The sequence below is a fragment of the Pyxicephalus adspersus genome, chromosome 3 (assembly GCF_032062135.1).
Source record: "Pyxicephalus adspersus chromosome 3, UCB_Pads_2.0, whole genome shotgun sequence".
Classification (NCBI taxonomy): Eukaryota; Metazoa; Chordata; class Amphibia; order Anura; family Pyxicephalidae; genus Pyxicephalus; species Pyxicephalus adspersus.
The window spans coordinates 23,042,174-23,062,913 of NC_092860.1; the positions used below are offsets into that span (position 1 = coordinate 23,042,174).

Genomic DNA, 20,740 nt, shown 5'->3' on the forward strand with positions numbered 1-20,740 from the left:
TTCATGTATTTTTTTGGCTTTTGTCTAGGTAAAAGCAGGTAATTTGAATAATATTTGAGTATTCATGGTAGTCAGCCTATGAACTCCTCCAGACAAATATCCACCCACCAAGGCATTTGATATTTAACTTAACTCTTCCTAATAGATAGCCTACAGCTTGAGTCAGGGTTTAGAAATGTTGAAGCATGGTGCCATGAAGCTATGATGTTTTAGGGAGCTGTTAACCCTGCCAAACTCTCCCATCAGCCATCATCTGTCTGCATTACTTACAGATGCACTAAGACTAATATCCCATTACCAAAAACATTTCAGTAACACGCACCTGATTAACCTAGGCGTAATCTGAATTAGCTTAGATGCCAATGCTGGCCCCAAGCTGGGAAGTTGAGCTCTAGCATTATTGTATTGCTAAGTTCTGACTAAATGCAAGGTAATGATAGCAACAAAAACTCAACTTTCTTTGATTGGCTGCTGGAATGACAGAGATACCTTCTCTCTCATTTTTGTTCACTCTAATTATGAATATTTTGTAAAATTCAAGTCAAAATTCAAAGAAAAACATTTTAATGAGTCAAATGTCAAAATTTAAAAATAGGTACCGTATTTTTCGGACCATAAGACGCACTTTTTTTAGGTCTTATTTTCGGGGAAACACGGTAACTCATGTGCATGATAGAGTTTATTTTAAAAGGCAAGGCTCCGCGTTCTACTTGCGTTGCCTTTGTGATCTACCGGTAGATTGCGATCCACCTGTTAAGCACCCCTGTTTTAGGCAATCCTACAAGGCTAAAATAGGCATTGTATTAACCAAAAAATTGTCTCTAGCAATGTGGGTAATAATAATAGCAATTTTTCAACACCTGTAGCTTTAGTATATAGACCATTTGTTGGTAAGCTGCTAGTTATTTCTTATTAAAGAGACCCTGTCACCAGACCAATTGATTGAACAACAATCTTCCCATGGGTTTTTTGTACATTTAAAATATTGTATGCATGTTATTTACCTGTAAAATCCAAAAGCCAAGCATTGCTGGGTGTTACCATCTTGGGTATGTATTTAGTGACACCAGTAAACTTAAAGCTGTCACTCAAGAGAAACTTTATAGCAGCCTTTCCCAACCTTTTAACCATAGGTGAACCCTTGTATAACTTTCAGTTCTCAGGGAACCCCTTCCAATATTTATAATATGCCCAAATCAGGGTACATGAATGCCTCCTACCCTGTTGGCCATTGGGAGGGATGGCACCGTTATAGATAATAAAATAGATCACTAGTGACAGTAATATTTGAGAGGCACACATTGTTTATTGCTCAAGGAACCCCTAAAAACCTCTGGAGGAACCCTAGGTTTCTATACAACCCTGCACTATAGTGTTCCCCTTTACTCCTTCCCCAGCAACTAGATAAAATGTCATATAGGAAGGTGAGAAGGGGAGCGGCTAGACCGGTACAGAAAGTACTTACATACTCCAAGCAGAAGAGATGGCTAGGATGTACCTAGTCAGTAACAAGTATGATAGCACTGCTCTGCTGGTTTGGTTATGGATGAAAGCAAAGAAGGGACACTTGGAGTAAAGCCCATTGTTCTGTTTGGGTGATGTTTCCTCATTGTCACAGAGTGCAAATAATTCCTTTTGGCTCTTACTACATAACAGACAAGCATCTGTAATGTCCATACAGGAAGTTAGAAGAACTAGAACTAGAAATAAAACCCTGCCCTACACCCTTTCCTTTTTTACTGCAGAGAGAAAATATGGGAAAATGTTTCGACAGCAGTAGGGGAAAACTCCCTAAAAACTCCAGAGAAAGGTTCTGACTCTTTTGCACTCTGTTTAGAACAAAATGAGGAGTTTTAGCTGTTGGACTTCAACTATGATGGCAAACTATATGTCTTACTTTACCCTGAACCTAGCATTTACAGCACCAGCATACTCTAGATTTTTCTCAATACAGGTTCTCTTAATAGTGGTGTAAAAAATTCAGGGGTGGCTGGGAAAAGGAGTCTTTTTGATAAGAATGTATTCTGTATGTGCATCGCTGTGCAATTCATATATCAGTGGGAAAGGTAATACTGCTGTGTAATGAGATTACAGAAACAATTACGGTATCTGATGGTGCAATCTTTCACCTGAATTTTCTGTTTGGCTTGCTCGGCAACTGATGTCTCTAACAAGGTCACTGTGCAACCTCCAAAACCACCGCCTGTCATCCTGCTGCCATACACACCGGGAATCTCCAGGGCTATAGAAACCAGTTCATCCAATTCTGGACAGCTAACTTCATAGTCATACCTAGGAAGGAAAACAAAATTAAAGAGTCAATATATAAATAACGAGAACCCCAAAATCCTTTCTTTTATTAGCAGTTATAACTGATCCTACTTGGACATATATTTATTTGTATAAATTAAATCTCTCCTCTTACTGAGTAGGCATTGACACTAGATTAAAAAAAAATACCAAAAAAAAAATACCAGATGCTGTTAATAAACATATTACAACCTTTCTAATAATATTATAGACAGTTCAATTGATAGCATCAAAATGGTAACTCCAGGCTCACTACACAGATGGAGAATGTACATATGAGAATATACATATGTTTAATGTTTTACCTGCCAAGGATTATCTTAGCTTTGTATAACCAGTAATGTGATTTTACACACATTTTACACACAGCATAAGACATACCTGTACAAGTATTCTAAAACAATTTATCAGCTACTGGTTGAGCGTTGTGGTACACTCTGCTAATAGGGAACTAAGTTACCCAGTCACAAAGTCATAAAAAATCACATTGTTGGTCTTACCTCAGTGAGTTGTGGCTCTCCACCATTAACTTGCCAAACAGTTTGTAATCTCCTTTTTCCAAAGCTTGTGCTGCTTTAGCTGTTCGCTCAATCTCTGTGATGACATGACGTGCTCGCCTGTAGCACACTGCATTGAGATTCTCTTTTTTCGCTGTAAAGACATGAAATGTTTAACCATTTTACGTCTTTTGATTACTGTTTCTGCTTGGCCTAAGAACACACTCACCCTCCAATTCTTCAGTAGTGGCATCTCTCAATGACTCCTTATTGAGGGCCCTGGCAGCCTCCTCACATTGCTTCCTGCGTGTTGAGTACTCACTCCCCGTTAGCTCATGCCGGACATTGGAATTAGTAATCAGCACAGACAATTTTGGGTCTGTCAAGGGAAATGGTGTTGCCTCTAAAGACCTGAATAAATAAAAAAAACAAAATTAACAAAATGCAATTACTGGTATAAACTACTCACAAGGCTCATTTATTTAATTATGATGGTTCGTGTTTGGGTATGGTAACCAACCAGATTTCAGCCGGGCTTTCTAGTGCTAGCATTAAAGAGCTACTGAATATTTTTAGCAAAATAAGGAAAAATATGCAATTGTGAATAGTATTGTGGATGCATAGAAGGACCCTTGTAATTTTCTAGTATGTGTCCTTTGTTTGGGTTGGATTAACCTGATAAAAAAAAGATTGTCGTAGTTGAATTTTAATAAATCATATGAATTAGTTCATGATTTTCACAGTATAGTATACCAAGGATATTGTGGCTTAATGAGCTAGTAATGGTCATGTAACAATCTGATGATAACAGATGTATAATTGTTAACTTGCATTGAGTGAATTGAGTGCTAATGCTTTTTTTCTATATTTTCTGAATATGTGTAAAGAATCTACAGCTTTTCTCCTTGTCTGACTTTTTTTCAGTTAGATGACCTAATAATGGGCATTTACTGGTCTTTTTTCCCAATAGGTATAAACTTAAATAAGCAGCACCTTTTTTGTGTTGCCCTTAGATTTTGATATCTACTGGCACAGAGCTTTACACTGTAAAATTTTCACAGCCTGCTCCAAAGTCTTCAAGGCAGTTGTCACTTATTATTTGGCTAATACTTCTTCCCATGGTTCTCGAGACACAAAAAACTTGGTAACAAAGTCAGCGGGGATTCCTCATATCTAGTAGGCTGGTATTTAGGAAATGGTATACTAACAGAAGGTCCCTGCAGTGAACTGACCTGCAATCAATGAGTAAAGCATGACCCTCCTTCCCCATCACTGCAATAAACTGATCCATGATCCCGCAGGGTACTCCAGGGAATGTATGTTCAGCTTTTTGACATGCAAGGGCTTTTTGAACAACATCACCATCATCTGGAAGCATAAAATCACACAATGCACCTATTACATGTCTTAATGCTGTGTACATGCTATAAGTATTATCGCTTCTTCTGATGGTTTACAGTATTTCTGATTACAGAGCTGCAATAATTTGTGTCTTTTGTTTGGCGTTCAGCTTTATTTTATTGCTTGCAGACAGGGTTACTCAAAGGATGTGATGGTCACTTACCACGATAACAGATCACTCCTCCTTTCTATACATTTGTAAATAAGCTTGAGAGATGTTACCAATAAAGTGAAAAAATTCTTACCTGGGCATAGCTGCTGCAAAAAGGTGTAAGTAGCAACTTCCAGAGACGCAGAACTGGACAGGCCTCCACCTAATGGAACGCTCGTGGCAATCACTGCATTAAATCCAGGGACGGGCCCAGCTGTAATAAGATAATAAAGGATGGCAATGTATTAAACATTTTAGGCACACACCATTAACAAGCATGCAGATATGTATATTGTGATATTGTTAAAATGATAAAATACTCTTTTCGCTTGTGTTAATTTTTCAAATGATAACTAAGTGGTTGAAGATTCCTTGTTAAAGCAAAACTAAACTGCGATCCGATCCCACGTCAGTCTGGATTTCTTCTTCGCCAGTGCTCACGTGAGATCTGCATCTTTCCCTTAATTTAGGGGTGTCAAACTCAAATACACAGTGGGCCAAAATGAAAAATTTGGACAAAGTTTTGGGCCAAACTTGATGACTATTGAAAATATATCTACAATTGAGGTCACTAATGAATGTCAACAGAGAAGGGGGTGCTTGTGGGTCCTGATTGACTCACCAGCAGAGCATTCTGGGATTTGTAGTATAAGCGGTGCATGCATTGTCCACCAGCGGGCCAGCTCTATTAGACATTTGGTATTTTTTGCAGGCCAGATTTTCACCCCTGCCTTAATAGAAAAAATGCCCCTTCTCCACATGTCTGAGATCTTAAATGCGAAGAAGGAGCACCCAGAGCCTCCAAGGATGTGTGACAGAGGTATCCCAGAAGGCTCTGTTCTCCCATTCAGTCTTGATTGCAGATTGGAAGGGGAGGTGTTGCACCTAAAAAAATAAAAAATAACATGTCTACCCTTTTATGTAAAGTGAAAATGTTGAGTTTAGGTATGCTTTAAGGCAGGGGCAGGTTAAAATTAAATAGGATTGAATTGAGATCTGGTACCCAATCTTCTCAAAGCCCACCTTGAAATCAATTGGGAAAGCACAGGTGTGCTAAAAGACTGAGGAGTGGAAAGACAGCAGGGAGGCTGCCAACCAAGCATATGTGGGAACTTACTAAGGAGCGGTGTTGCTTTTGTATAAAAAGCTGTAGATTTAATGCTAAAGAATTTAAAATGAAGGAGTGTACTGTGGTACTGTGTGACACTCTCTACGCCAGCTGATGTAAGCTGCCTATGTGTTTTTGTTGGATTTGTTTGCTAAAGGAAGCTATATTGTTTCACACACATATATATATATATATATATATATATATATACACACACATATACACACATATACACACACACACATTTATTTTTAATAGAATAGATTTCTATTATAGTTCAGTAGTGTAATTTTGCTTTTGAATTATACGGTGGATAAAAAAATCCTAAAAGTGACTAATAATGCACATGCCCCATTAAAAAAAAATGTTAACCTGCAATTTATAACTTTTTTTCTCTATAATCTTTTGATTTTAAATATATGCATAGCGGTACAAAGATCTGAGGAAAAACATAAAGTGAAGCAAACAGTAAGGTAGTAACGTAAAGCAAAATCAAAATGAAGCTAGTAGGCATACTGCACAGTATATCCATAAATATAGGATGAAGTTTAGGAAATTTATGGAGCTGAATATTAACTTTTATTTTATCAAGACAGAAGGGGGAGGCACAACAGGTAATAGTGCACGCAACAAAAACTACGTACACACGTGCGATAATCGGCTCAGGGATATCAAACCAGAATCTGGCGTGTGTACAGTGCTCGTCGTCCATTGTCCGAACGGCCATCCTGGCGGATCCACGGACGATGAACAATCATAATGGAAGTAAATGGGGAGAGAGCACAGCGGGGTGCCGCTCTGTTGTTATCCCCCTACCCTCTCCATAGAACAGAACTATCCTGTATGTACAGCACTCATCCATGCATCGTACAGTCATTTGTATGTGTGTACCTAGCCAAACACTTGCAATGGTATATAGCCTTCATCCAAAAACACTTCCCACCCAAAATAAGAGAAAGGAATAAAAAGGGGTAAATCAAAGGATTGAAAAAGAAAATATGAGAGGAAGGGGGATGGAGAGGGTATATGACATTTTTTTTTATACTCTTAGGGCTCAGACATCACACAGGAGGTAGTACAGAAGTTTCCGAGTATTCCTAGATTGTAAGCTCTTCAGGGCAGGGTCCTCTCTTCCTCCTGTGCCACTGTCTGTATCTGTCTGTCATTTTTAACCCCTATTTAATGTACAGTGCTGCGTAATATGTTGGCGCTATATAAATCCTTATTAAAAATATCAGATAGTGAGCAGCTGTCAGAGTTCGGGATGACGTTCTCTCACCTCTGTAGTGCTGGATCACCCCCTTTGAGTAGTTGGCCCATTTAGGTGTCCCAGGGACAAGAGGATGGTCTTTGCTTGGGGTCTCAAACTCCACTTTATGGGGCTTATCCGCCCCCTCCGCCGTGGTCACAAGGCAAATCTTTCCATCATCGCGACGACTTCCCACAATCACAGTGATAAGAGGTAAAGCCTGAGCAGAATACAAGAATATACATACATAGGCTTATTTTTGGGTACATCATGTGATATTCCTTCTGTCACTGGCTGTGCCACGGATCAGAACTAAAAGACATTGGCACTGACAGGCTGGCACTGACATCCCATGATCACACTAATAGCAGATATGGCCATGGTATCTATGGTATTTATATATCACCCCTCAATGGGTGATTCCTCCCACAGATCAGAACTGAATTACAGATCTCAGGATTGCTCCCATTCTCATACACTGCAGACCACTGGGATACAATACAGGTAGTCCCTGGGTTAAGGACATCCGACATACGGACAACTCCTTGATACGAATGGGGATTCCCTGCTCCCTCGTGTGCAGGATGGAGGCTTGGAGGGGGTGGTTTGCATGACTTGCAGAAGAAATCTTTTGCTAAACACAGCTGAGGCTGTGGGTGATCCTAAGGACTGAGCTCTTTCTGACAACTCTGCAGTTGTTTCTTTTTGCATATGAAAGCACAGCTTGCTCCGGTAGTTAATGAATGTCTAGGCTCCATAAAGAACTTTTTTTTTGCTTTGTTTGTGATAAGCTCACAGTGACGATTTTATACAGTAACTGACAGCACACTGCCTAATAATATGTTGAGACAAACATCTGTCCTAATTGCATTTATTTATTATGTATGTACCTGTTCTGACTTACATACAAATTCAACTTATGAACAAACCTACAGTCCATATCTCATATGTAACATGGGGACTCCCTGTAATGACGATTTAATGGAAACTGATGCAAAGAGAATAGATGAATGGCCATTGTTAAACTCCTTCAGAAAATGCCAGGCGCCTGGCTGTCATGCAGTATAGAAACCCAAATAATACATTTATCCTAATTCATTCCTTTTAGTCTGTGAAATTGTTCACCCAGAAATTATTTTAAGCTAGGTGGGAGGAAATTGTAGGCGGGTGGCAGCCCCTGTATTGTGACCCAACCCCAAAAAACAACCAGGTGGTGCCCCCATCTAAAAGGGTCTGAGGAGAACACTGGTATGATATGTATTTTAGAAGAAACTTTTCACCTATTGATTTAAGGATTACAGAAGCTCTCCTTTCCGTATTATGGACTATAGCTCAGTCATGGAGTCCTAAGGGAAAGGGTGAGTGAGCGTTGTCACTCTCTAACAGGAAGTGCGTTGCAGGAAGGACCACCGGGTGAATATAAAGTAAACAAATCACCTGTAAAGGGAAAACTAATGTAGTGACCACCTATGAGTAATTAGCAACTTCTAACATGTCTGTCATTGGGTTTACATACAATTTAATGATTTCAGTGATAAGGAACATATTTAGATAAGGGTTTCCATTATACATACTGCACTGACACTGCACTGACACTGCACCCAGCACTAAGATCCATTCTGGGTCATGTGATCAGTAGCTGAACACGTGACCCTGCCATGGAGTACAGTGGGAGTCTCACCATAGGCAGCACAAAGCCCGCATTGTAGTCCGTGTGTTCTCCTATCAGATTGACCCGTCCGGGAGAGAAGACACCGATCTCCGGATCTCCTCCGAACGTGTCACGGAACACCCGCCGGGCCTCATCCGCAGGAGCAGCCATATCACACAACTACCGGGAGTGACAGGCCCCGCCCACACTGGTCATGTGACTCACTGACCTGTTTCTGTAACTGAGCCAGGTTTTGCTGGCTGCAGGCCAAAGTTTTGTAAACAGAGCTGACATCAGTGAATTTCATATACATTAGCCTGAGGAAAGCTCGTGACGAGTAAAATAAATGTTATAGGTTTATTTCATACAAATTCTCTTCAAGGTACATTATATTCATCACTAAAAAGTGCACCTGTCATGGGAGAAATGTGCAGGCTGCCACTGACCTCCAGTATTAAACCCTAATATTAAATATTGCACAGCTATAAAACAGATAATGCTCATGCGCACTCAAAATACATGACTAGGAGCAGCTTTACTGCTCATGTGCGCCTGGATGCTCAGAATGGGCCAATTGAACTTGTTGAATGCGCATGCGTGTGCAATGTGTAATGACCTGTCTGTGCACACCAATGAAGAACTAAACTCAAATGTCCCCCAAAACCAAAACAAATACACTTACCTTTAATCCGCAGCACAGTCGATCGGTCCGGAGGTCTCTTCTATCTGGTCCTGCGTCATCCCAGTCTCCGTATTCGAGCGCCTCCACCTTCGCCTCTTCTTCCTACATCACCCGACCCAGGCGCGAGATTGGGTGACATATGTGGGGAAAAAACTTGATCTCACTGCTCATGCGTGAGATTCTATTCACAAAAAGGCTCCTTCTGCGCATGCCCGGGATGATTTTGCACTAGCAGAAGGAGCACCCTAGAGCCTCCCGGAATGCGTGATGTAGGTGTCCCGAGAGGCTTTGCACTCCCAATCATTCTCAATCGAGAATTAGGGGGCGGTGCTGTACCCTTTTTTTATATTGAAAATTGTGAGTTTAGGTATGCTTTAATCTCCATGGAATCTCACAAGGTGCCCATTCTATGGGTGTAAGTGAATTGCACCACACTATAGGAAACTCCTTCTACTGCACGGGAGGCACCCACAAATGGGTCTGAAAAGAATCATTAACATTTTTGAAGCTACAATTTTCTTTTTTAATGGAGGATTTCATAACAATGTCATTGTATAAAAGTTGCTATGACACGATATCCATGTTAAATAAAGAAGAATGTATATACTCCTCATTCCTGATGATGTTTATTGGAAATGGGCCACCAAAACAGAGACTTTATTTGGTTTTGTCTACTGGATCCCCCATTGCTCTCACTTGTTCCTCTGTCAGCTGCCATGGTAGTACAGGACATCCAATATGAAAATAACAATCTGGCGAGTGCTGAGTCTTCAGAAGACAGCACCAGAAAGGAGACTGCAATACAGGAAGCCCCCAAAATAAGGACATCCGACATACAAACGACTCCTAGATACAAACAGAGCTTCCCTGCTCACTCGTGTGCAGGACGGAGGCTTGGAGGGAGAGGGGGCTGTTTGCATGACTTGCAGAAGAAATCTTTTACTAAACACAGCTGAGGTTGTGGGTGATCTGAAGGACTGAACTCTTCTGCAACCTCTTGTAAATCTTTAATGACCAAAACAAACTCAGCAGTTGTTTCTTTTTGCATATCAAAGCGCAGCTTGCTCCAAAAGTTAATAAATGTCTAGGCTCCATGAAGATTTTTTTTTTTTTTTTTTCTTCCAATGCACAATAGCAGGTAAAAGGAGAAAATGTAGCAGTTGTCACCAGAACAGATGTCTCCATTAGAAGATAAAAAAAATCACCTCTTTTGTTTTGGTGACAGCTTTAAAACTTTGGACTTGGTCATCAGGACAAAAGAAACTTGGCAGTGTTTCTAGTTAGTGGCATTGCTACAAACCAATGGGCCTTTTTATAGAAACTGTACTGCCCCTAATGGCCTTCTGGCTACAGGTGGAAGTTGGACCTTTCTATGGTAACTCTGCACCATTGCTGATGGTATTCTTGCTACAAATTGATAGGCACTGATGTGGAAGTGGACCCTGCGCCCCCCTCTCTTCCATGGCAGCTCTGTATCACTGCTGATGATCTTCTTGCTACAGATGGATGGGCCTCAATGGTAATTTTTAGACAGTTAGAAGCCCTTTCACATGAGAAGCATCTCTTCACATCAGAGTTCCTCCTACATATATGGACCCCTTTCACATCAGAGCCCCCCTTTACATCAGAATCCTACATTTTTATCAGGATCCCCCTGTCATTATGGACCCTCTGTAACTTGTAAACAGAGCTGGCAAAGGAGATTTACAACTACTGTATTTCTTATTCCAGGCTCTGACAGATGGTGTCATCTACTGCAGAGCCGGAAAGAGGACCCCAATGGTGGAAGATCTCTGCACGCTCTGTGTACAATGGTGAGCTGCCAGACAGTGGCCCCTACAAACTCCCTGGATTAAAGGAGACCAGTCTCAATGAGGACCTCTGCAACCCCAGTTCCTACACCACTGCTTCTAATCCTTCCTGACACTAACCAAACTTGACATGACCACATCCCCAATAGACACATAAGAAAAAATCATCCATTGGAAGAGGTTTTGCATGGCTGCATACATCAGGTATACACATATATGAAGATAAATGTCAGAAATGTATTGTACAAAAATACTACCACTATTGGAAAAGAACTAATTACATGTTTTATACTTGTAGATCTCCTGTTTTTTCCTTAGGAAGCGGATTTATTCCACGAAAGGCAAAGAAAAGACTGGGTGTACCCTCAGGGGAAACCCCAATAAAAGGTTCTATGTTATACATTGATTTTATTTTTATTTTAATGATATTTTTAAAAATAAGTTTGTGATTTAAAAATGTGTTGTCTAGTTGGCTAAGTTTGGTAAAGGCTGGCCTAAAAAGTCCCATTGTTTTTTTTTTTTGTTCCACAAAAATTTTTTAAACACGTTTAATTAAAAAAGTTAGTTGACCGGCGATGATTTCATTTAATACTTTTGAATCACAGATTTGGATCAAGAATACAGAAAGGTAAGCTTCAAACTCCCTATTCCTTAACAAAAAGTAATAAAGCCAATGGCACAAAAGCCAGAGACGTTGCATTTTCTAGGGGAGTCAGAAATTTCAGGTCACATATGGTTAGATGCATAATAGAGTAGTGTTTCTACTGTACATAATGTGAAATTAGCTAACAATAGACCTGTTTCAGTATTTCCCTGACAGCTTAGTGTTACCTATTGTATTCTTTCACATAACCTTTTGAACCACTCCCATAGCAAACACTTTTTGAGAAAACAAAGTCAGCAGATTATTTAATTCACTCTCCTATATTCTTTAAAAGCATCAACTGCATTTTAGGAGAAAGGGGTCTATTTATAAGGAAGTGAATTTGAAATTTACTTAAACATTCCCTGGTGGAGAGTCATCTAGGTCCATGTGTTTCAACTGCAGTAATTGATTATTCAACAGGGAATGTTTCAGCGTATGTCAGATTCACAGAGTCCAGTGCTTACCTAGATGTGGAGGATTTGGCTCTGCTGCTTTTTTACAGCGTTGGGTCTGCACATTACAGCCCCATAGACTTCTATAGGACTGACCGACAGGAGCTTCTTCCAGCCCCATAGAAGTCTGTGAGACTATTTCACAGGCTCAACCAGATAACCACTGATATCTTAATGTGCAGATTTTGTTTCAGGAAAACAATTCACATAGACTTAAGCTACGTACACACGTCAGATTTTTATCGCCCAATAATCGGCATCGGCCAATTATCAGGCGAAAATCTGCCGTGTGTACAGTCGGTGTCGTCCATCGTCCGGACGACCGACCTGCCGGATCCACGGACGATGGACGACTTTTCTACTATTTTTGTATCAAAACTACTTGTTAAAACACTTGCATACCCCTAAAAATGCCTGCAAAAAGTACCAATATAAGTCAATGGAGACAACAGGGGTGATCCAACATATAGTGTCCAATAAATATGCGGCAATGCTGCTGCTTCCCATTATAATAATAATGAAGTGACCCAATCGTAACCATCTTTTGCAATAAAGCACTCTACTTGCAAGAGCCCCCAGTCTAAACTTTATCGTAAGTCCAGCTAAAACGTTACTTTTTTATAGTGGCAGAGAAGCGGAAGAATTGTCATACTTTTACTGCTGTTCAGGGCTCTGTAGGGCGATGTCCCCAAAATGATTTATGTAGTAGAGTGGAGTTTTGTTTTAAAGCGATTTCACTGGCATGAAATCAAAGTCTTCGTCTTTGTGTAGATTTCCTCTGGGAAATTCAGTTTCCTTCCACATCCCAAAATCATGCAGTTAGGTTAATTGGCTTCTCCCCAAAATTGGCCTTAGACTGTATTATTGACATATGATGGTAGGGACATTAGATTGTGAGTGACATGACTATGGACTTTGTACAGCGCTGTGTAATATGTCAGCACTTTATAAATACAAGTTACTAATATTAGTAGTATTAGTTATTTTCTATGGATGTGATTCATCACTAGCAAATACCTTTCAGCAGCATTTACTTTCTGCAGCAATTGTGCCAGCTGCAATCACATTGAATTCCCCTCATGGGTTACCTACAAATCATGAAGAATTTTTTTCAGCAACAAACACTTACATAAAAATGTGGCTGCAAAATCTCTGTGGCAACTACTGCAATCAAATTGTTAGCCACATTTGCTATTGATAATTGGCGTTACTGGTTTAGAGCAGGGAAGAATCTTAGTTGCAAAATTGTCCGACATGGATCTCAACCAGGAAAAATATAGCTGAACCCCAGCTAGTAATTAGAATACTTTCCTACTCTATCTAGAGCCAAAAATTGTTGTTGGCTGCACACTTTGACCTGCAGTGATCAAGCAATTGGCTGCCCATACTTCAGTGCCGGTTCATAAAGAATCGGGCACATTTGACAACAGGCAGCAGTGAGTGGAACCGAACTGTTTACTATCACTTCCATTCATTTTCTATTGGTCTACTGCATATAGATGCTATATGTATGGTTTCCCCCAAGGCAGAAAATCATCACCATGAGGAAGGTATTTCAAGGGTTCCCCCATATTAAAAAATCGAGAAACTACGGGTTAGACAATAAAGATTTTGCATTGAGAAGAATGCTTCTGCTTGAAGAGTCTTTCCACTGCGGGGAATAAAAAGTTATTAGCATAGATAATCTGGTTCTTTATTAAACAGCTTGCCTGGTTGGTATCCAATCCTCTGCCCCTCTCAATCACTGACCCAGAATGAGTATAAAGCTCAGATGTCCATCAATGGCAGCTTACATCATCTCTTAGTGATACCTCCACTTTAGGTCAAATGGTGGAAAATTTTAAGAATTACAATTACCTGGCTGCTATGCTGATCCTCTGGACTAACTACCTGATAACTAACCAGAACAAAGATGCTGCAAATGAAGTCACCTAATCTGTATATTAAACCCAGATCCAGGGTCTGACTTAAAGGAGAATAGTAGTTACAGGGAGCTGGAATGTTGTGCATTCGGGATGCCACTTAAAATTTAGACAGGGCCACATTTTTTTAAAAACCATCCCTGTCCATGATTGTAATGAAAGGCAGACACCTAGCATTTGCAGGGCATAGGTGTCAATTGTTTACAAACTTGCAGTCAACTTCAGTGTTATATTGCATTCTCAGCTGTGCTCCCATTCAACTGAATAGGAGGAGTTGGGAACACATGGTGGCTTTTGGATTGTGTTTGCAGCACGGTTCCTGGAGGAAACTTTGCTTCTGGTCATCCGGTTGCCTCTCTTTCTCTGAAGGAAGAGCCGCCATGCCACCACAAATGCATAGGAAACCTGCAGCGCAGTTTGCTTAGCGCCTTGGAGCAGATTTGATTATGCAATTCTAAAAGGGGCCTAAAGGAAGAAAGGATGGGGGTAGATCTCAAAATAAAGTCAGCGATCACAATTCCCAGGTCACCATACTCAGATTCATTTTAAAGCTGCAGTCGCCGGAAGAAAAATTTGGTGGTCCGCGACTGACCAGTGGGCCCCCAAATAGGGTCAGGAGAAGGACCCTGGTGGGAGGGCACACAGGCCAGAGGCACGGACCATGTTTCCCGTAAGGAACGCAGGCTCAATTCAGTGGGCGGGTTGTGTCCAGAGACTCTTCCATCACAGGCTCAGATCTGCTATGGGTGGGTTCTGGCATCATGACGTCACTATGGTGGAAGTTTCTTCCCCTTTGGGTGACACACTGCTTCCCGCGCATGCGTGGTCTGGAGCCGGTAATCTTAGTGGTCCGTGGGACCGAAAAGGTTGGCGACTACTGATTTAAAGGGGACCTAACTCAGAATTTTCAATTTTATAAAAGGGTAGACAAGCCTTTAAGTAAAAATTTTGTTTGTGTTTTTTTTAAAGCAACACCCTTTAAAAAAGGGAGCAGCACCGTCCCCTTTATTCTCAATCGCCTAGGCGATCAAGAATGAATGGGAGCGCAGAATCTCCCAGGATATCTATGTCACGCATCCCGGGAGTCTCTTCGCTGCTCCTTCTGCGCATGCCTGAACATCTCGAGCATGCGCAGAAGGAGCCCTTTCATCAGTAGGAAAAAAATTGCCAAGCATTCCCACGAATGCTTGAATTTTTTTCCCAATCTACGTCACCCAATTTCACCCCATAGGAAGAAGATGGCGGTGCCCAGCACTTCCTCTGAAAACAGATAACGGGACGATGCGGGACCCAAACAAAACAAAACTCCTGACGGATAGACTGCTGTGCGGGATTGAAGGTAATTGTGATTTTTTTATTGTTTTGGGTTATCTTCTGCTTTAACTATGGCAACACACATTATTACACTTTTACCTGAGCTGGGTGACACTCATCATACACATGAGAGCTCAGCCTGCCCTGGAATGCAGTAACCCCCCCCCCCAGGGAGGGCCAATAGACCGGCCCGTATAGGTGCAGTACTGACCACACCTCAGCCACCTCCAGCACTCCACTGCAGCTCACTGCTCGGCTCAGTCCATTCCTGCGGGAGAGGGGGGGCAGCACTCCTCAGGACCTCCGTTTTAGGTTTCCTAGCTTGCTAATCATTACGAGCCGCGGTCGGGGAGGACGAGGGATCGGCTGTCTGCTGGAGGAGGAAGAGCCGGGAGGAGGATGGCAGGAAAGGAGCCGCTGCTGGGCACCATGAAAGGTGGGTGTGCAATACACATGGGATGACAGCTGACGGCAGGGTGAGCGATCCCATGTCATATGTTTAGGGGGGTGGCCAGGGAGTGCTTGGAGGGGACCATTCATATCATGGATGTGCTGGGGTGGGGATTTGAAAAGTGAAATCTTAAAAGTTTTCTTCACACTACATCTGTACTCCATGACAAACTTTTATAAATGTAAAGACGGCAAAATATCTTGTATTAATTTATTTATATATACATCATTCAGATAATACATGTGCCCCTGCCACTTGCTGTGGTTCCTTCCGCTGGCCTGTATTGATATATGAGCTTGTGGGAGAAACCACAGTGAATGAGGGGGGTTCACCTCCAAGAAAATTGGTGGTAAGAATATGGTCTTCTTTGGGGCGAATCTGTGCTGGGTCTCCTTTAGAGCCAAAAATATAGTTTTCAATGCCTAACTCTCTCCATGATCTAGCACTGTTCTCTGCTTTTCCTATGGCTGGTATTTACCTACTTACTGTGAGCCCAGGCTGCCAGTGCCACACACTCTGGGCTCGCTGTTATCACTCAATCTAGGCTCCCAGTACAATTCTGCATGGAAGGTTCTCACACATTACTATATGATACTCAGTAACCACAGCATTGAGGATTGTTCTCCATCAAGGCTGGAAAAGAAGATAACCCTAGCTAAAAGATGTCTGGAATTCTGGTTTTCTAGATATAGTCATGACAGTGAGCAGGATTTATATATGGTGTCATGGAAAGTCGGACTGTAGGCTCTGATTTGCTGCGGCTTCTAATGCACACGCTGAGAAGCTGACTTTGTGAAATCACAGTAAGCAAATTTAGACACCTGTGCAGGACTGAAGATAAAGCCGGAATTTAGCTTTTGATTCAGTTGTTGCTTTAAAATCATGTTAACTTGTTGATTAAAGCGAAGAAGAAGGCAGGGCCTTATGAGACTTGGCAAACTTCCATTATGTGTCAGAGGTAAGGCAGAAAGGGAAGTTCTCTGGAATGAGCCTTTGTGTTTAATAAGTGGGAACGTGGATACAGAAAATTGTAGACTTGTACCAGCACAGTATTGCTGAATCCGAACTATTGGGCAGGGAACATGAACTTTGCTGATTGGAGCTTTCTGGCTCTAATACAGAATTCAGACCTCTATAGGGAGACCATTTCTTCTATGGGCAGAATGGTGGCTCAGGGGTTAGCACTCTGGCCTTTGCAGCTCTGGGTCTCAGGTTTGTATCCTAGCCAGGACACTATCTGCATGGAGTTTGCAGGTTCTCCTCGTGTCTGTGTGAGTTTCCTCCGGGTACTCCGGTTTCCTCCCACATTCCAAAAACATGCAGTTAGGTTAATTGGCTTCCCCCCAATAAAATAATAAATAAACTGAGCTTGGACTACAATAATGACATATGGCCATGGTAGGGACATTGGATTGTGAGCTCCTTTTGAGTGACAGTTACTGTCATGAATATGGAGTTTGTACAGCGCTGTGTAATATAATGGTGCTATATATATACTGTATAATAATAATATGCAGGGAGCAAGGGTCCTTCTCTGCAACATTCTGCCAAGGCACAGGCTTTTCTACTCGTGCTGTAGCCACTTGTACTTTAAGCTGTAGTTGTAACCTCATAGTCTCCTGTATGGCAGAATAGAGTTAGTGCTCTAAAGCAGGCAAGAAATGTGCTGACCCTATGCGTTCCCTACCACAAAATAAATACCTGGTTTGCTATTGGTAAAAACTCTGAATCCAAAGGATGAATATAACAGGCAAGCGTTAAAGATTTCCAGAAGGTGTCAGAAATTACAATCAATGTCAGGATTCACCTTCACTATTAGACATGATTCACTGGACATTGGAATTTTAGTTTTGTACTTCTTCCATAATTTCTTCTAATTTCTACCCTATCAGTTTTAAAGAAATTGGTGACTCTAGTAACAACAACATAGGAGTATTGGGATGGGGGAAATTGTAACAGTATGATCATTGTTATTCGTTTTTTACCCTTTGAAAGAAGACTGAAGGCAGGGGTTTGTCTTATTTATTGCTGGAATGGAAGCCCAAGGCACTGCTTTATAAATTGTTGCCCCATGGAATAAAGAATATGCATTGGGTGCAATGGTAGCTAATTTCACAAGTAAATGTTCAAACACCTTCAGTAACATATTGCATTCGACCAATCTGCCATTTTTCTACACTTTTTAAAGCAGCTAATCTGACATTCACTAAATCATTCCTTGGTGGAGAATCAATTACTGCCATTGAGGCACACGGACATGGAAGATTCTCCACCAGGGAATGTTTCAATGAATGTCGGATTCATACATTGCTAAGGACTTCTCACCTTCTATAAATCAGAGCACCTAAACATAAAGCTGTTTGAAATCCATATAATAAATGAATCTATATAGAAATGGGTTGGGAGTGCCGTTAGATTTGCGCTGCATTTACCTATTCGCTGAGTCAGGGAATGCAGTTTGGCAGGTCTTGCTAACTAAGGACGAGCTAAGACAACAAGGGAAATGGAATAGTTCACAACCTTTTCCTTTTGGTCTTTATAGTCATTGTTTTTGAGAAAAAACATTTAAATACGATGGCAACCAAGTGCAATAATAGTGGCTGCAATTGTTTTCACGGAGCAATTTGAGCTAATTAATGGAAAATGAATGATGGACTTTTTCAATTGAGAGTTGATGGAAAATATCAAGTTTTACAATGTGTATGGTCAGCACAAATGCCAGTGTGATTTATTGGTAAATTATTTGTATAGATCAGCGGTCGCCAACCTTTCGGACCTCTAAACTCATCATTTCATTCATTTCACTGCGGACTATTAATTTGAATTTTTTTAATAAGATAAATACATTTGTAAGTTATTAGTTTGCTTTTTCTCACTCATTATGGGTTTATTTTATTTGAATCTAAGACCAAACAAGAAATGATAGGTATCAAAGTCAAACTATTTGATGCCATTAATAGAACAGGTAAAGAAATTACACAGTTAAGGTCATACTTACTTAAAAGAGCATCTGAGACATAAACAAATAAAATAAAACAATCGGATGAGAATCAGAGCGCGGTGACTGTTGTAATAATGGAAACAATACTGAAGCGTACAGTTCGGCAATGGTTGCCTCATACAACTTAATACTACACTGACGTCATGCTGCGCCTCCCTTGTTTTTCCATCTCTAGTACAGTTTGTGAATTTAGTGCAATATAAAGGTGAAAATTGTCATTTGTAATATAAGAATTTATTAAAATATTATTTTTGTTTTATTATTATTAAAACATAAAAATTGCAAATAATGTCCAAAATTTTCTCATTGGTTGGTGACCACTGGTATAAAATGTATGAAAAATGTGTTTTGTTTTTTTTTCCATTACAGCGTGCGTCCTTGAACTGCAGGCGGCTGGTTCTGATACCATCACAGATGATTCTCCATGGGTGACTCCAATGTGCGATGTCATTGAGATGATCCTACGTAAAGGATTGAAGAGTAAGATATCTGTAAAATATTGTCTATCTGTAAATGATACCTTGAAACAATGAACACTTACATACATGAAGGCAACGTTTATTAACTGTACTCCCCTGAGGTGTATGAAACACTTATATGGGAATTGTTCTATCTGCCAAAACAACCAATTTTATTTTGGTTTGAGAAACCGCTACCTCTCCCTGCATGGTAAGGTGGGTGACACCACTTTCTGTATTACAGCTGAGCTCTGCTTGTTTCCAGTTTGCAGGGATCATTAGGGTGGAAGGAGATTTAAAAATAAAGAAGTATGAGTGAGTTGATAAATGTTAGGTGGGGGTAAATGTGAACTTGTGGGCAGTGCTGGGAGAAGGTCCTTTAGCACCCAAGGTGTAGATGCCGCAACAGCCCCAGAGCTGAATTATATGGCGCTAGCACAAATATCCTTACAGTGGGCAGAAGACACATGGTAACGCCATTAATCCAAAAAATTACTAATTTAATTTACTCCACAGGGAGAACGCTTAAAAGGCTCTACACTCCTAGAAATTCTATAAATGATAATGTGAATACAAACAATTAAATACACAAAACACAGAAGCCTACTAATATATTACCCCTATACTATACCAGTCTGATTGCAACTTGTTACAAGCAAACTTTTTTTTTTCTTATCTTTTGCTTATCAGCAGAATCTACAATCCAGAAGTGGAATCGTTATAGTCACACACTAGCAAAAAAACCAAAGATCCAATATTATTTTTATTTTGTATTTATATGCCCATGTGTCATCAACATCATTGCACATAATTTCAAATAAAGTCCCAATTTTTCAAATTAGTATACACCCATGACCTATGTTGTATTGCAGCCATTAGATCATTGCGGTTGTAACTTGTATAGACATATCAGTTAGAGATTCAGGAAAAGGTTTTTCTCAACACACCAGCTGCTTTAGGGTGTCTTGGGAATAGATTTGGTTAACAAAAGTAATATAGAAGCTGCAAAAACCTGCTGCGTGTCTGTGATTGGTGTCAGGGAAAACTGAAATCTTGCCCTCTTACAAGTCTTAATCATCATACTGTACATTATTACATAAATATTAATGCATATATAAAGTATACAGGATACTGTTCACATACGTGGTGCAGTGCATACTGTTTGATAAATATTTTAGTGACTTATTGAGCCGATCATCTGAAATATACTGGAAGCAAATATCATGCAACATTAATTTGCACTTCCAATAGAATAATGCATTTAGTACTTCTGGTTTATGTTAGTAATTCTACAGATGCATAGGAAGCATAGTAAATTAATCTTTTTCACGATTCTTCTTTCTTCTAGGTGGGGTTTTAGGGTTAAAGAAAAGAGATTACTGGCACTGGATAGAGGATCTTCCTCAGCATGATACCTGTGGCAGGTGTGAACCAAAACAGCATGGTTGGTATAAATTGGTTGTGGGACATGAAGGGTGTATATGAATCTTGGCTTTCACTTTTACTTAGCCTGAAAGGTGTCTGATTTGTCATTTGACAATGTGATAAACACTATATGCCTTCATAAATAAAGACATAGACATAAAAGTCTATAGGACTCATACATGATCATTTCATTTTCTTGGGGACAACTAGC

At 40.5% G+C, this 20,740-nt stretch overlaps 2 protein-coding genes across 3 annotated transcripts in view; one reads left to right on the forward strand and one right to left on the reverse strand.

Annotated features, from left to right (window-relative positions):
• Positions 1-640: 640 nt before the first annotated feature.
• Positions 641-8,577, reverse strand: GALK1 (galactokinase 1). Its single transcript, XM_072403897.1, has 7 exons — positions 8,398-8,577; positions 6,747-6,936; positions 4,454-4,573; positions 4,040-4,175; positions 3,037-3,218; positions 2,811-2,961; positions 641-2,292 (listed from the first exon to the last, which is right to left on the reverse strand). The coding sequence occupies exons 1-7, from the start codon at positions 8,536-8,538 to the stop codon at positions 2,055-2,057; spliced, it is 1,158 nt and encodes a 385-aa protein (XP_072259998.1). The 5' UTR covers positions 8,539-8,577; the 3' UTR covers positions 641-2,054.
• A 6,866-nt stretch (positions 8,578-15,443) lies between these two features.
• Positions 15,444-20,740, forward strand: part of LOC140325841 (uncharacterized) — a 21,037-nt gene continuing 15,740 nt past the window's right edge. The window contains exons 1-3 of one of the 2 annotated variants that reach the window (XM_072403900.1): positions 15,444-15,630; positions 19,016-19,126; positions 20,453-20,548. Coding sequence is in view for 1 of the 2 variants with exons in the window: in XM_072403899.1 (XP_072260000.1) it covers positions 15,594-15,630; positions 19,016-19,126; positions 20,453-20,528 (224 nt within the window). In the remaining variant the exon portion in view is untranslated. The remainder of the gene's footprint in view (positions 15,631-19,015; positions 19,127-20,452; positions 20,549-20,740) is intronic. The other variant, XM_072403899.1, reaches the window with a different exon arrangement.

Excerpts from the sequence above, each read along its gene's own strand:
- GALK1 (XM_072403897.1), bottom strand. The coding sequence starts at position 8,538 with ATGGCTGCTCCTGCGGATGAGGCCCGGCGGGTGTTCCGTGACACGTTC. Across the intron at positions 4,574-6,746 it reads GGTGATCCAGCACTACAGAG|CTGGGCCCGTCCCTGGATTT; the intron begins GTGAGAGAACGT and ends ATCTTATTACAG. Across the intron at positions 2,962-3,036 it reads CACTACTGAAGAATTGGAGG|CGAAAAAAGAGAATCTCAAT; the intron begins GTGAGTGTGTTC and ends ATGTCTTTACAG.